General features: G+C 32.3%; 1 protein-coding gene across 3 annotated transcripts; it reads right to left on the bottom strand.

Moving 5' to 3' along the window:
• Positions 1–3337: 3337 nt before the first annotated feature.
• LOC131643772 (protein CHUP1, chloroplastic-like) lies at positions 3338–8580 on the bottom strand. Of its 3 annotated transcripts, none has more exons than XM_058914091.1 (10): positions 8185–8578; positions 7969–8060; positions 7118–7855; positions 5780–6994; positions 5563–5694; positions 5232–5413; positions 4935–5046; positions 4678–4827; positions 4452–4587; positions 3338–3827 (listed from the first exon to the last, which is right to left on the bottom strand). In XM_058914091.1, the coding sequence occupies exons 1-9, from the start codon at positions 8264–8266 to the stop codon at positions 4480–4482; spliced, it is 2811 nt and encodes a 936-aa protein (XP_058770074.1). In that variant the 5' UTR covers positions 8267–8578; the 3' UTR covers positions 3338–3827; positions 4452–4479. The 3 variants fall into 3 exon arrangements, with proteins under 3 accessions (XP_058770074.1, XP_058770075.1, XP_058770073.1); XM_058914092.1 differs by lacking the exon at positions 3338–3827 and having other exon boundaries at positions 4298–4587; positions 7118–7741; positions 7829–7855; positions 8185–8580; XM_058914090.1 differs by lacking the exon at positions 3338–3827 and having other exon boundaries at positions 4299–4587.
• Between the last annotated feature and the right edge of the window lie 6966 nt (positions 8581–15546).

Genomic DNA, 15546 nt, shown 5'->3' with positions numbered 1-15546 from the left:
GAGACAATTTTGTAGGAAATTCAATTTCCTTCAAAATGAGCTTTGGATGGGAAATTTCTGATGTTCCATGTGAAAGTTATGGCTGGTCAAAGTTCAGTTGACTTTAGGTCAAGAAACCCTAATTTAGAAACTTCAGGTTTTGTTGATTTCTGAACTTTCCTTGATGAATCATGATCAATCCTTGATCAAATGATGAATGATACTTCAAAATGAGGATGTTGACCAAAAATCGGGAATTTTGACTGTACTTTGACCACAGTTGACTTGTAGGTCAAATTAGTCGACTGTTGACCATTTGAGTTGTTTTGTGAATCAAAGCTTGAAATATGGTGGGCAAATTTTGGGGTATGACACCTGGGAATATCAAAGCAAACATGCATCTATGGTCCGTGGTCGCGTTCTCAAATTTTGCAATTACTGTTAAAAACCAGGCCACACCATTGAAGTTTACTTCAAAAAACATGGGTTGCCCCCTTACATGAAGAAAGCCAATCTTGCTAATTCAACTGCTTGTGACGAAGGTGGCATAGAACAAGGTCAATCACAAACTCCCTCTGAAAGTTCTTCTATTAGATTTACCCTTGAACAACAACAGGCCTTGCTTGCGCTTCTCAATCAGACTTCCACTTCTCTTGCAACCAATGGTCATCATCTCAATACATACTCTGATTCTACACCAGGTAATATCAATTCTTTACCTTCTTCAAACCTTATAGATAATAGCTGGACCATTGACACTGGAGCCACTAACCACATGTGTCACTCCAAACATATGTTTAGTCACTTGATTAGAATCAAACCTGTTCATGTTAGCCTCCCCGATGGTAATATGCTGCAAACTGAATATGCTGGAACCATATGGTTTTCTGATAATTTTTATCTGATAATTACTATCTTACTAGTGTCATAGAAATGCATATACTTAGGTAATCAACATGGTGTGAAAGGCCATGTTTTGTTTGATACCAATGGCAAACAAGTATTCTTGTCCCGTGACACCGTTTTCTTTGAACACCTTTTCCCCTACAATATTCAAACCCACAAAGCCACTAATCCACCTCAACCTATTTTCCCCATTAGAAACACTACATATCATGATGACTATGAAACCCCTTCCTCACCTACACCAAAAACAACCAACCTCAGCCTTCCACCTTCTCACCTAACTAATCTCATTCAACAGCCACACAACCATAGCCCCTCTGCCAACCCCCAACCAGTTCTCCTACTAACATTAATGCCCCTACCACCCTTAGGAAGTCATCCAGACAATCCAAACCACCATCCTATCTCCAAGATTTTCATTGCCATATGCTTCAAGGTAATACTGCTGCTTCCAGCTCCTCTACCACAAGTACACCTCTATGTCCCATTTCTAATTTTGTTTCTTTCTCAAATTTATCTCATAATCACATAATTTCAACCTTAAATTATCCTCCATTTCGGAACCCACCTTTTATTCCACCTCCATCCTTGACAAAAGCTAGAAATGAGCCATTGACAATGAGCTCAAATCCTTAATTACTAATCACACTTGGCCACTTAAAATATTTCTTAGGCTTTGAGATTGCTAGAACAACTACTGGCATATCCCTCTGCCAACGCAAATATTGCCAGGATTTGCTTCAACAAACAGGTCTTCTAGCTGCTAAGCCAACTTCAACACCTATAGACCCAAGCCACACACTTCACAATGATACTGCCACACCACTGGATGATCCAACAAAATTCAAAAGCCTCCTTAGTAAGCTTATTTATCTCACAAACCCACGGCCTAATAGGGGTGTGCATGGTTACCACATTACAAGAACCGATCCATTTTAGTGGTTTTAGTTTTGAAACCAAACCACTTTTTATAAAAATCCATTAGAAACTGCAAAATGGTTTTAATTTGGTTTCAAAACCGGTTCAAATTGGTTTTTAACCAAACTAATTTGTTAGTAAATGGTAGCTTATTTTTTATTAGATTTTTTTTGATATTGTGTAACTTAATACTGGTATACGTCGCAAACTCTCAATTCTTTTAATAGACTCAATCATTAATTTGTCTGACATTTGAAATTATTCATAAATAAAAAATAACTGAGATGAATAATAACATTCACTTAATTTAAATTAATTGATTTGTTTCATCCTTGTAATAACATGACATGTTTTGTAAACATTCTACCTTGGCCACCTAAAAAACTATTTTATTCTTTTTAAACATAATGATCTTTTATTTTATTTTATTTTATTTTATACTTTAATTTATAAATTTATGAAATTTTAAACAATTAAATTAAAAATTATATTGTTTAATGCATACAATTTATGAAGTTCAAATAAAATAAATAATTTAAAGAATAAAGTATTTACTGCTAATTTATTAAAGAGTTAAAAGGTAGTACACTGACGGTGTAAAGTAGTTTTACACTGTCATCCAATAGAGAGTCGTTAATTTGTCATGTTATTAAAGTTTTTTTTAATAAAAAAATTGTTTAATTAGATACATGGTGGTGATTGGTTGACAGTGTAAAAATATTTTACACTATCAGTGCATCACCCATTTTCTTTTTATTAAAATAAAATAAAATTTAACCAATATTTTAATGATCAAATTAGTTATTAAACCGATAAGGATACTGAATAACACAATAATTTTTCAAGTAACTTTAACTCTAAAGACGAAAAGTTGTTTCAAATAATTTTTACACAAAGTCTAATTATATTTATATTTTTTAAATTTTTTATCAAAACAACATAGTTTTATATAAAAAAAAAAACAAGCATTCCGGTTTTTCAAAATCATAGATTCGTCATATTTTATCAAAAAGGTTGTTTGTGATTGTTTTTCACTGGTTCCAAAATTTATCCAATCCAGCAATTTGATCAGATCAATGACACCTTCGATTTATGTTCGACCAATTGATTTGGTCCAATTTTTAAAATACTAAATTTAAGAAAATAAAATAAACTTATAAATAACTTAAAAGATAAAAATACAATTTAATAAGAATTAAAAAATTTAATGTAGAGATGAAAACAATATTTAAGTCAAAATATTATATATAAATGAAGACAAATTAATTCGTTAAGTTCAAGAGTTTTTGAATGAGATAATACTTTTTTAAAAGAAAGATTAAAAAAATGAATTCAATAAAGAAAAATAACAAGAATTTGAAAGAATGAAAAATTGAATTAAGTGAAAAATGATAACAGGAATTTGAAAGATTACAAAAAATGAATTCAGTAAAGAAAAATAACAATGGTACACAGTAACAATTTACTTTTCATTGATATCATATTCATTTGGTTATACGGATAACCATTGGTTATTAAAATTGGAAACCGGTTTTTTGTTTTAGTTACAAAATGGATTTGGAGCGGTTTTCATCCAACACAAATTGGATATTTAAAATTGGTGCATTGGATTTTTAAAATTGGTTCTTCTAAACCGATTTTTTTGCACACCCATACGGCCTAACATTTCTTTTTCTATTTGCAGACTTAGCCAACACCTAGGTGCACCCACATAACTTCATATGCAAGTTGCATTCAAGATCTTGCGCTACCTAAGGAAATGCTCCAGCTCTTGGATTGTACTTCAATCACACCAACAACTTGAACCTCATCGGTTTTTTAGACTCGGATTGGGGCGTCTGTCCTCTTACCAGAAGATCTACCACTGATTTCTGTTTTTACCTGGGCACATCTTTAATCTCATGGAAAAGCAAAAAAGCAACATACTGTTTCTCGTTCATCATCGGAGGCCGAATATCGAGCATTGGCAAACACTACTTGTGAAGCCACTTGGTTAAAGTTTCTGCTACAAGACTTCGGTATTCCTGTCAACAAACCCATAGTCATCTACTGTGATAACATAAGCGCAATGCAAATTGCAACTAACCCCGTCTTCCACGAACACACCGAACACATTGAAATCGATGACCATGTTGCGAGGGGCCGAATACAAGACCACACAATCCATCTGATGCCTATTGACTCCAACAACCAAGCAACAGACATATTCACCAAGTCATTACATTCAGGACCTTTTTTTAGTCATGTTGCCAAACTAGGAATGCTAGACATCCATTCTAATTTGAGGGATGCTATTGACATAAATTAATAATAATATATTTGTAATTTTTTGTTTTATAACCGTTACACATGTGTAACTACTTTTACAAATTGTATTCTCTAAGTCTTTAGCATATTTTCTAATAAGCTTCAATATTCCAATATTTCATATGCCAATTGTTAATACATATGAACATCCTCTTTAGGAAAATAAAAATGAGAAGGGAGAGGTCAAATTAAAACTCGAAAACCTTTCTAAATATGATGTGTTTTTGTCCAAATTTGTGTAAAAAAAACATTTATCTTTATGAAAATTCAACTATACAGTTGAGGTGGTAACATTTATATGAGAAATAATAACTACAAGTGTAAAAGTAAAAAACATTTACATGTAAAAAAATTCTTTTAATGCTCTCACTATGTCTTTGTTTCTGATTTATTATTATGTTCATCTGCTTGAGCATGAATGTTGTTTCTTAGTTCTTCAAAAGTCTTCATGCTCTCAGTATCAAAGCCTCCTGCAAACTGAAAACAGTGCAAGAGATTTCTCAGGCTTTAGCATGATGTTATTGCAAGGCAAAATGTTAGCATCTTGTATCATTGGCACGATTTTACCTGATGAACACGGAAAGCAAAGCGCACGCCTTGCAGAATTAAAAACTCTCTTGTCGCAGTTGGTTCTGTATCAGGTCCGGATAGTTTAACAAGTTCGGATACGATACGCTTCATAAACTTGTTTGCAAGTTGAACAGAAGAAAGCTTGATCTGCAAGTAATCGGTAGCAACTACTTAGTGACCATTTGTTACAATTAAACACAAGCTAGCATCAATGCGAATTCAATGTAAACTAAAACTGTTGAAGATTAGGGTACCTTGCCCACAACTCCCGAATTGAATAGCCAATTTACCGGTACTCCAAACTCCTTGTACCGTGAAATGGCAAAATCTCTTGTCCGTAAGAGTGCGTATACACTTTGCTCTAATCTACAAAATGAAGCATAACAACATAAGAATGTCATGCTCTATATTTGTAACTTGCAAAGTCGGAATCTATGAACCGCATTAAATCGTATATCAAGAAACAAATTACATTCCTTTACGAGTAAGTCACGGATTCCTAAGCAATTATTTATGATACAAATAACAATAACATATAAAAAGATGCTTACTTTTCAAGCAATGAGTACATTTTCTGCAAAGCATCGTCGCATTGGAGATCAGGATCATCAGTGAATGTGGAAACTTGATTCTCTAATTTCATCAGATCCCGATACTCAAAAGATGCTTCCCGTAATGCATCTGCTTTACTTTCAGGCCAATTGAAATGCTTGAGAACTGCTCGTTCATCAATCTAATATAAGAAATAAAAAGAAATGAGTACAATGCAAAAATTAATGTACCAACTTTCACGATTTCTCGTAATATCAGCAAAATGAACTAATTAGTTTTGAAGCATGTGTAATTCGGTAATGGAGGAGAAATAATACTCAAAAGGCTTACCAGGAATGAGAGTTCCTCATCTAGCCAGTTCACAAAAGCAACTACATCTTCAATCTTAGCAAACGAGGCTGCTCGAACTTCAGTTGCCAAGGACATGACAAAATCACCTTGTGTTTCTACATCTGCTTTCACCTATATCCATTAAAAAAAATCAAAATTTGCAATGAATGAAATGCCAAGATTCTAAATAAAATACAATAAAAATCATAACACGTACAGCTAAGAGAAATGATGATCTATTCTCAATTTCTCCAATCATGTTGTTCCTGGCATCAGCTGCATTACTTGTCGAAGAAGTTAGTGATGAGGTATCCTTCTTTGCTTCCCGTTTCATCAAAGATTGATAAAATTCAACAACATCGGGAGCCCTTTTAACTTTATCATCACCTAATGATCCTTTAGGTAGACTTCCTAGTAGTTGCGGCAAAGATGAAGAATGCACGGATGGTGCATATGGTACTGCATTGTAAGAATTTGAAATAGGAGCAGCGTCACATGGTTTAGGAGGAGGCCGAGGCACCCTTGGAGGTCTAATCTCAATGTGAAATAGTTTTGGTTGCAAGGATACCGGTATCTCTTGTTCAGCCTCGGTCATATTAGGATTTGAATTGTCACCAAACTTCTGCACTCTTGCTTTCTCAGCCTTTTCCTTAAGTTGTTTCTCCCTTGCCAATGCCAATTTATGGAGGTCTTTATATGCAGGATATTTTTCATCCATAGACCTGTCAACTGACTTAGACATCAATTGGAATGAAGCCGAAACAGAATCCAGGATGTCATCACTCGATGAAACTTTTCTCAAACTTGGAAGAGATGGAATTTCAGAAGAACGAGTAGGTCCGTCTTCCTTCCTCTCGAAAGTTGTGATCGCTACCGCGTCATGAGCACTCCTTAGCATCAGGGATTCGAGTGTATTCCTCGGTCTATAGCTCGTAGTCACCCTGTAAGGAGATCCTATTGAAAGAGATCTATCTGGTGATGAAAGAGCACTTGAATAATCTTTGTATTTATTCCATTTCTTCAACTTTTGGATTAAGCTAGATTTCTTGCTAAGATTGCTATATTTGTAAGAAGGACTATCGATAGATTCATTGTCATGATCCTCACTTTCTGGTGAAGAGTGACCCCGGGAGAAGTTGCTTTCAAGATCAGTATCGCGTTCTGATCCCGCATATTCTAGCATTAGCTGTTTAGCCTTCTCTTGTGATTTTGGGCTGAGACTATTGTTTAGATCACGCGCCGATGATTTTCCTAAAGGTGCCTTGTAATTCCTGAGTTCATATCTCAAGCATGCGTTGACCCAACGAAGGTATACAAGCTCTTCAACTTCACTGAACCTATTCATCTGGAGTCCTTCCACTTGCTTTTGCAGGTCTTCATTTGCATGCCTTAACCTACCAACTTCGGTTTTCGCCTCGGTAACCATTTCATTCTGCAATTTAAATCAACGCATCTTAAGATTAAACTACACTATTACATTTAAAAGGAACAAATGGAATACATATTAATTTTTCGCTATCACTAAAGAAAGATGTATCAACTACAGGACTCTAACCTCAGTCAAACTGGAGTGTTCCGCAATTCTAGACTCAGCAGCATTAAGACTAACAGTTAATTCTCGCTTCTTGTGTTGAAGCTCTTTGTTTCTTCTCTTAAGCTCCACAACTTCAATCTCTAACTCATTAGCATTTTTCAGTTTCTTATCGATCTCAGCATTTTTTTTCGCAACCTCTTCTTCTTTTGTTTGTAGACCCGAAACTTTTTGTTTAAGCAACAACAACTGGTCTTTTGTCTGGTTAGCAGCGACGCATATCTGCGTTTGCAGCTCCTTGATCTTATTTCTAGCAGCCTCAAGTTCTCTATTAGCCGAAGCTTTATGTGCGACCTCTTTTTGAAGTTTATCATTCTCTTCATGCAAGGACTTAACAGTCATACGAAGCATATCGATTTCTACAGTTTTAATTCTCAATTGCCTATGTAACTCTTCAGTGTCTACTACTTGCTCCTTCAAACCATAATACTCAAGCAACACACTTTCAAGATTCGCTTCCCTCTCCTCCAGTTCCTCGACAACATTTTGCAACCGTTCTAATTCACTAACGGTTTTTTCCATTTCGGTTTCCTTATCTCCATCTTTCATGGCCTCTTTGGTCTTGCCAGCAAGTAACGGAAACTCAATCTGCTCAGACAGAAGGCTTTCAAACTCAGATAGAATATCATCGTCAAAATCGTTAGCAAGATTGATCATGCTGCTAATTAACTTAACCTCCTCTTCTCGATCTTCTTCTTCCCTCTGCAACAATGTCAAAACATATTGCAAAGGTAACGAAAAGTTCAGACAATAATCATAATTCATAACCACAAAACCAAAATAAAATTCGATAATTTAATCGAATTATACTCAACCTCTTCCTGGTTGAAACCATTAGATGAACAAATAGATTGCTTCATTTCTAAGCCCTCATCTTGAAGTTCCCTAATCTTTGCTTCGCCGCGTTCTTAAAGAAGGTAAACATAAAGGGTCAACTTTATTACAAAGAATTAGCCATAATTATGAATCAAGTTAAGAACTTTTTGTTTATCAACAACTGAAACATCAAAACTGTGAATTATCAGAAGTACCTGATTTTGATCCATTCACATTCTGCTGAAATGTATAGGCTGCAACAGAAGCAGCTACAATGAGTCCTAACCTAACTATCATGAAACTATAAACCAAATCAAAATCCTAACTAATTTCATTTCCCTCAAACCAATGGTGCTTTGAAAATGAAACCACAGTGACCCAAAATCCACAACAGCTATGAGAAATAGAAGCACACACAACAACACTATATGAAAAATCCAAATTTGGAAACTTCATAAACATACAGAATCTATAGGAAATTTCCAAACTTTCAACTTCACCACTAAAAACATGTTCATAGTTAAAGACAAAAATTTGATAACAAAGAGTTTAGTGACAAAAAGAACAAATGGGTCTAGATGATCTGGTGAGAGAAGTGTGAGAATTTATAGTTGCATTTAAAGACAAAAGAGGAAAAACAGTGGTTGAAATTTGAAAATAACCTTGTACATTAAAAAAAAAAAAAAGACAGGTTTTTTTTTTTGACAAAAAACAAAGACAGGTTTGTTTCCTCGTTTTAAGGTAAATCCAATTTAGTTGGTTAGTTCATGTTTTTTTTCTCTCCATCATTTTCTATTAATGCCTTTGCCTCTTCGTTCTCCTAATAATCTTGAGGTTATTAATTTATTTATTTTTATGCTTAAAATTCAATTAATCTTTTTTTTTTTGAAAGGAAATTCAACCAATGTTATTATTATTGCTATTATTTATAAACTCCTAAAGAACATAATGTTTTGATTATTTTTATTTATAATATTCATTCACCGCTTCAGTTATACAAAATGTAGCTTTTAGAAAGAAAAATAAATGTGAAAATGTGATGAGGCTTACATTGTATGGATGCAAAAATACTTTACTTTTATTTTGATGATAACCTAAAATACTTTACTTGATTCTATGCTTCTCTTATATTTTATGAATTTTCAATAATTTCTATTTTTTTAATTATTAATAATTTGATGTTTATTAATTTTAATATTCTATTCAACTCTACATTTAATTTCGTCAAACACTTGCTAAACATCCAACCATACAAAATACTACAACTTCGAAAGATAGTAAGCTTTTAATTTTTAAAAAAAAAAAAAAAAAAAAAAAAAAAAAAAAAAAAACAAGCTACTTAGAAATTACTTTGAAATGAAAGAGCCTAATTTTGATGAATTTAACTTTAAATACATTTTTGTTCAAAATAAATAAATTCATTTAATTGATATTGTAAAGATCTTTACAGTACATGTTAATTATTAGAATAAAAATAAGATTAATAATTGTATAAAAAATTATTATTATTATTATTATTAGGCTTAATTGCAACTTTAGTCCTCTTATTTTGTCTTTTTCTTGATTTTGATCCCTCTATTTTAAAAATCACTATTTTAGTCCTCTTTTTAAGTTTTCTGTGCAATTTTCATCCCCCTATTTTACTTTTTTATGCAAAAATAGTCCCTATTTTTGTCTTTTTTTAAGAGAAAACTCAAAAGGGGGACCAAAATCGTTGTTTTAAAAATGAGGGGACCAAAATCGAAAAAATAACAAAATAGGGGGACCAAAGTTACAATTAAGCCTTATTATTATTATTATTATTATTATTATTATTATTATTATTATTATTATTATTATTATTATTATTATTATTATTATTATTATTATTATTAATTCAAATTCACCAAGCATTAGATTAGATTGGATAGTCGCAACATCTTTTTCTTTCATGTATAAATTGTCATTCAGGAAAAAATTCATGATATCACTTTGTCATTTGGTGAATGATGTACAGACAATGTTACTTTGTGTCTATAGAATTTAAGGTATTTGATAGAGCTTTGTTGTAGAATGTTATTTGTGAAGAGTGGATGTTATTTGGCAGGACACTTTAAACTTTTTTGTGACCTCCCACAAGAGGAGATTAATTTATTGTCAAGAGTGATGTGTAGAGCTTTGTCATTTGGTGATTAGATTGATAAATAAAGTCATTGATAAGCTCTACGCATCACTCTTATGATCCTAAAATATCTCATTTTTATTTGTGAATAATGTGTTGTTGTTTGCAAAAGAAAAATCTCTTTAAGCACAGTTCATTGTAAATCTTTTGGATAATTTTTTTCTTATTCAGCTCTATAAATGAGTCATGATAAGTCAAAAGAATCCACCTATAAAGGTGTGAGTCCAACCACTAAAAATGATCTTGAGCACCTTATCAATATCACATTTAGCGATGACTTAGAAAAATATTTGGGATTTAATCTGAAATCCAGACGCACAAGGAAAGAGGATTTATTGAAAATCTATGATAAGTTTGCTTCAAAATTTTCTTATAAGGCTTTATTTGGCAAGTCATATTTTGAGCTTATAGCTTATAAGTTCGTATAAAAGACCTGTTTGGTAACAGTCTTTTTATCATGAGCTTATAGCTTATTTTACTAGCTTATAACTTATTTTTCAAACGCTATTTTAAATTGCGTTTTAACTTATAGTTTGTAGCTTATCATTTTTTCTTTTATTAATATCCTTATAAATTTTAATCTTTTTAAATGTGCATTTAACTATTAATTAAAAAATATCTTTTTATATCATTTTACATTGATCCGCTAGTTAAACCGTTAATTTTACTAAATACTTTAATTAATTTATCAGTTATTAGTCATTAAGTCATCAGTCATAAGCTATAATCTAGCTTATCACCCAACAACTAATTTTAATCAACAGAGCGTAAATTAGATTCATGAATGAGATAAATTATAAAAACCAAAATAGTAATTATACTTATTTATTAAAAATATATTAATTAATTATACATTGATGAATGAATATGAAAATTTAAAATATATATATAAAATATTAGTGAATATGTGTGTGTGTTTGTTTTTTAGAACAAATAATAAATACTACATTTATATGTTAAAGAAATGGTTATTTTGAAACATATGAAAAAGTACAAATAAAATATGTTTTACGAGACCTAAGGAGTAAGGAGTATATGAAATCTAAAATATTAGTACTACTTAAAATAAATAAATAAATAAATAAATAAATAAAACATCTTTATTTATATATAATAGTATTAGTAATATGTCTTTTATATGATTGGTCAATGATCCAACCTCCAACTAAATAAACATTTGTATAAGACACCAGATTGGCAAAGATCACATCACATGTTAGTCTTTTATGGCATTTCTCTAGCACATGCTTGTCTTAATGGAATTGGTTGCATTACCAAAATAAGCTCATTTTTTATTCTTGTCCTTTAGACAAAACACAAAAAGGTGGCAGAATAATTCTTTCTCTTTTCTTTTGCCTTTTCCAGATACGAAAATTCTTAGACGGAGTTTGAATTTGATAACAATCATTCAGTGCCAAAAGAAGACAAGATATCAATCGTGTCACGCTCAATTCAAATTCAAAATATAAGGTTATAAATATTTCTAATTAGAATTTTTCATTTTCTATTATTATTTAACTTTATATTGCATTGTGAAAAAAAAGCTGCCTACAGATGTAAAATATTTTACACGAATGAATGGACAAATTATATATGTAATTTCAGCTTTTTTATAGAAAAACTTTATATGACCAATGGAAAAAAAAAAGCTTCTATGAGTGAAATCTAATTTGATCAAATTCATAATCTGAATCAATCAATAATTTTTCATTTAGGTTGAGTATTTAAGCGGTTCTTTCAAAATTAAATCTCAATCAAACTAACCTAGCCATCAATGAATTGGGTTGAATACGTGAGTTATGCACTAAATATAATTTTTAAATTTAAATAAAAATCAATTGTATTAAAATATTTGTAGTACATTAACATAAAAAATATTATAAATTTAATATTTAATTTAAATAAAATATATATTTAATATCCAAAAACTATTTCACAATTTAAAAAAATCTAAAAGTAAATGTAAATTATATAAAACATAATTTAAATGATAAAATATATATCTTTATGAAGAAAAGAATTTGGTCTCTTAAATTTGATTTAGGATTAAATTTTTACTATTAATAGTAGGGTTTAATATGTTTAAAGTCTTTAAAGTTATGCATTTTTATTTTTCGTCCTTTTAAAAAATTTCATTAAAGAACCATCTCTCGAAAGTTAGGAATTTTAACTTTTCGTCCTAGTAAAACTTTAGATTTAATATGTTTGTTGTTAATGTTTAATATGTTTCTTTTCATGTTTGTTGCCAATGTTTAACATTTTAGCAAGCAATCGTCTCCCTTCTTTCTTCAATCTTAGTTTTCTCTTTTTCTTCATCCACTAAAGAGGAGTGGTTTTAGAGTCAATTTTGATCCAAAATCACCCATCTAAATTATTTATTCTTTCTTTTTCATTCAAAATAAGTGATTTCACATATATTTTTTGTTTTTTTCTTCGTGATTTCGTCGTCTTAGTGCGACGTTGTGTTGTTCGTCGTCTTATTATGGCTTTATTTTGTTTTTTATTTTGGTGCAGTGTTTGTTCGGTTCAGATTGACATATTAGTTTCGACTCAGTGCATATTCAATCAATGACTTTGACGTTGTCAATGCTGCAGACTCGGAGACATGAGTATTTCGAGCATTTTAATTTGTAGTCTTTGTCACATTTGTAGGCATTTTTTCCGTTATATGCTATTAACATGGATGTTATGAGTTTATTTAGAGATTCATAGTGATTTTGAATTTGTATTATTCGATATATTCTATCAATTTGAATGAATGAATGTCGTTTTTGGTCTAAAAAACTAATAGATCTCCCTAACTCACTTTTATTCTTATGTTCATACCATATGCACCCCCCCCCCCTCTGCTGGGCAAGGCTCTGATACCACGTTGGCCAGGAGCCTCACATATCATGAAACTAGTCTCAATCGCATCGTATAGCACCATTATTGCCAACCCTTTGGACTTACATAGTGCACAAGATACAATTAAAACTGGCATCTCATAATAGCAAGGATCGTAGCATGGATCGTTGGTCAAATATTTTCTGATACACATGATCCTCATTTCTGAGGCAAGTGTAATGCATACTTGCATCTTAATGGGGTATTTATGATGAGAACATGAGAACTAAAGCTTTCAGAGAGAAGAGAAAGATTCTTAGAATATATTTAGAATATAAATGAATAGCTAGAATATGATACAAACCATCTCCTTTTATAGCTTGGGAGAAACATAAAGGATGGAAAAGCCAACAGTGAACAAAGCATTATTGGAAAGCCTCGTCAAGTGCCGGACATACTTTTGACTACTTTTTCAAAAGAAAATAAAATAACATTATTCATAGTCACGCCTATTATATAAAGTAAGTATTTGTCCACATAATAATACTATTCATAGCCACACCTATAATACAAAGTGGGTATCTGTCCACATCAATATTTGCATATGGGTTCATGAGATGGAGACATATTTTGATCGGATAAGTTTCCTTGAGAAAAAAAATCTCCAAATTTGGATGACTGGTCATGCTCCCAGATGTATTCCATCATGTAAGTGTGGTCCATCATTTTTCTATGAGCTTCATCCATGTTTCCTTCTGAGATTTCAGCTTCCATTGGAGACTCTGATTTTTGTTGTGTGGCTTGAGCTAAGCTTTTTCCAATTTCTAGGATTTTAAACTTTTGATGACTTGTGCGAGTTGTATTGTCATTCATGTTCTCTGGTTCATGGAGGTTGACGAAGCAAACATACTCCATTAATTCTTTTGTGATTTTTAGACTTGGAGGATAATCATCAACAGTTTCCCATAGATGAACAGCACTCTTACAATCAAGCAACTTAGTTGCAGGATCTATTTGATAAGGCATGTGTAAGAAGAAAGCAGTTTGAGTTTGCTAATAGCCTCTGGGGATAATCTTTACTCTCTTACTTCATCTAGGACTGACTTTAATTGATTTCTCCACCGTGTTAATAGAGATTACCATTCAAGAGTAGTCCAGATTAAGGATTTGTATTTTGTGGGATCCATTATGTGTTGATAAATGGCTTCGGTGGGTATGAGAATGGGCATAAAATATAAACAGGTGGTACACCAGATATACCATAAATAGTTTTTTGTGAATTTAGCATTTGGGTTTATTAAAATTGGTAGGAGAAATGGAGTTTATTCCTTATGAGTTTTGTCATGTAATAAAAAAGATCATTCCTGGCATACTGCTTGAGTTGTGAGGGTGAAGAGGATCTAGTTATTCTTGGAGGAAGGTCCTTTATTCTGGATGCATGGGGTGGTAATGATTTAACCATGAGAATTAGTGGGAAAGTGTGCTTGGCTGTGATGATTTGGATAGGTTTCGTGGGCTTGGGTAGTAGATCAGAGATCAAATTCTGAGTTCCTTTGATATACTTTACCGAGAAATCATATCTAGAGAACCAATCTTTGAGGCGAAGGGTCTGAGGATCTGGAGGCATTTTATTCTTGAATTCAAGAATCTCGGGGAAAGAGGAATTGTCCATATGAACTTCAAACTGGTGATCTCTAAGATGGAAGTCAAACTTTTGGATTCCCATTTTTACAGCAAGAGCTTCTTGTAGGTGGTGTGGTAGTGTTTTTCAGCTTCCTTAAATTATCCACTGGCATGACCACGATAGAATTTTTCCCTTTGATTGCTTCTATTAAGATTGCTTCCCAAAAGTGACCACTAGCATTTGTCTGCAAAATTATTTTACCATTTCCAGGAATTTTCAAGGCAGCAGGAGTTTGAGCAATCTTTTTTAAAAACTTAACGGCTTCACTTTGCTTTATCCCCTATGGTGGCGGCTTTTTCTTTAGGAGTTGGGAAAAATGACTGGAATACTTTGCAACCTTTGGTATAAAATATCTGATATAATTAATAATACCAAGAAATTGTTGGATCTGCTTAATCGTCAGATTTTCATCTGGAAAGTTGAGCAATTCTTGAGCAATGTGGGTTTAGGCTTGTACCTTCCTTGGAAAAATGCATGCCCTAAAAATCAATTCCTGTTTGGTCAAATTAGATCTTTTTCTCAGAGAGAATTATTGCATACCTTTGGGCTAATTGAAGAAATTGGCCCAATAATTGTTTATGAGTGTTTTCATCTTTGGAGAAAAGAAGTATGTCATCAATGTAAATGAGGATACTATGGAGACTGGGCTCAAAGATCTTAGTCATAGTTTTTTGGAATAGGAATGGGGCTACCTTAAGCCCAAAAGGTAGTATTGTCCATTGGTATTATGCGTTAGGAATGCAGAATGTCGTCTTGTAGCGGTCCTTTGGGTCAATTCCCAATTTCCAAAATCATGATTTTAGGTCAAGCTTGGAATGTATCTGGGCTTCTTTGATAAACACATTTAAGAACGAGGCCTTGGAAATGGGGAATTTGTCATCTTTAAGGAAGTGGTTGAGAGGTTTG

The sequence above is a fragment of the Vicia villosa genome, linkage group LG1, assembly GCF_029867415.1.
Source record: "Vicia villosa cultivar HV-30 ecotype Madison, WI linkage group LG1, Vvil1.0, whole genome shotgun sequence".
Lineage (NCBI taxonomy): Eukaryota > Viridiplantae > Streptophyta > Magnoliopsida > Fabales > Fabaceae > Vicia > Vicia villosa.
Note: the sequence above shows the minus strand (reverse complement) of the source record. Positions and strands in the feature narration are given on the sequence as shown.

Excerpts from the sequence above, each read along its gene's own strand:
- LOC131643772 (XM_058914091.1), bottom strand. The coding sequence starts at position 8,266 with ATGATAGTTAGGTTAGGACTCATTGTAGCTGCTTCTGTTGCAGCCTAT. Across the intron at positions 8,061-8,184 it reads TGTGAATGGATCAAAATCAG|AACGCGGCGAAGCAAAGATT; the intron begins GTACTTCTGATA and ends ACCTTCTTTAAG. Across the intron at positions 5,414-5,562 it reads ATGAGGAACTCTCATTCCTG|ATTGATGAACGAGCAGTTCT; the intron begins GTAAGCCTTTTG and ends TTCTTATATTAG.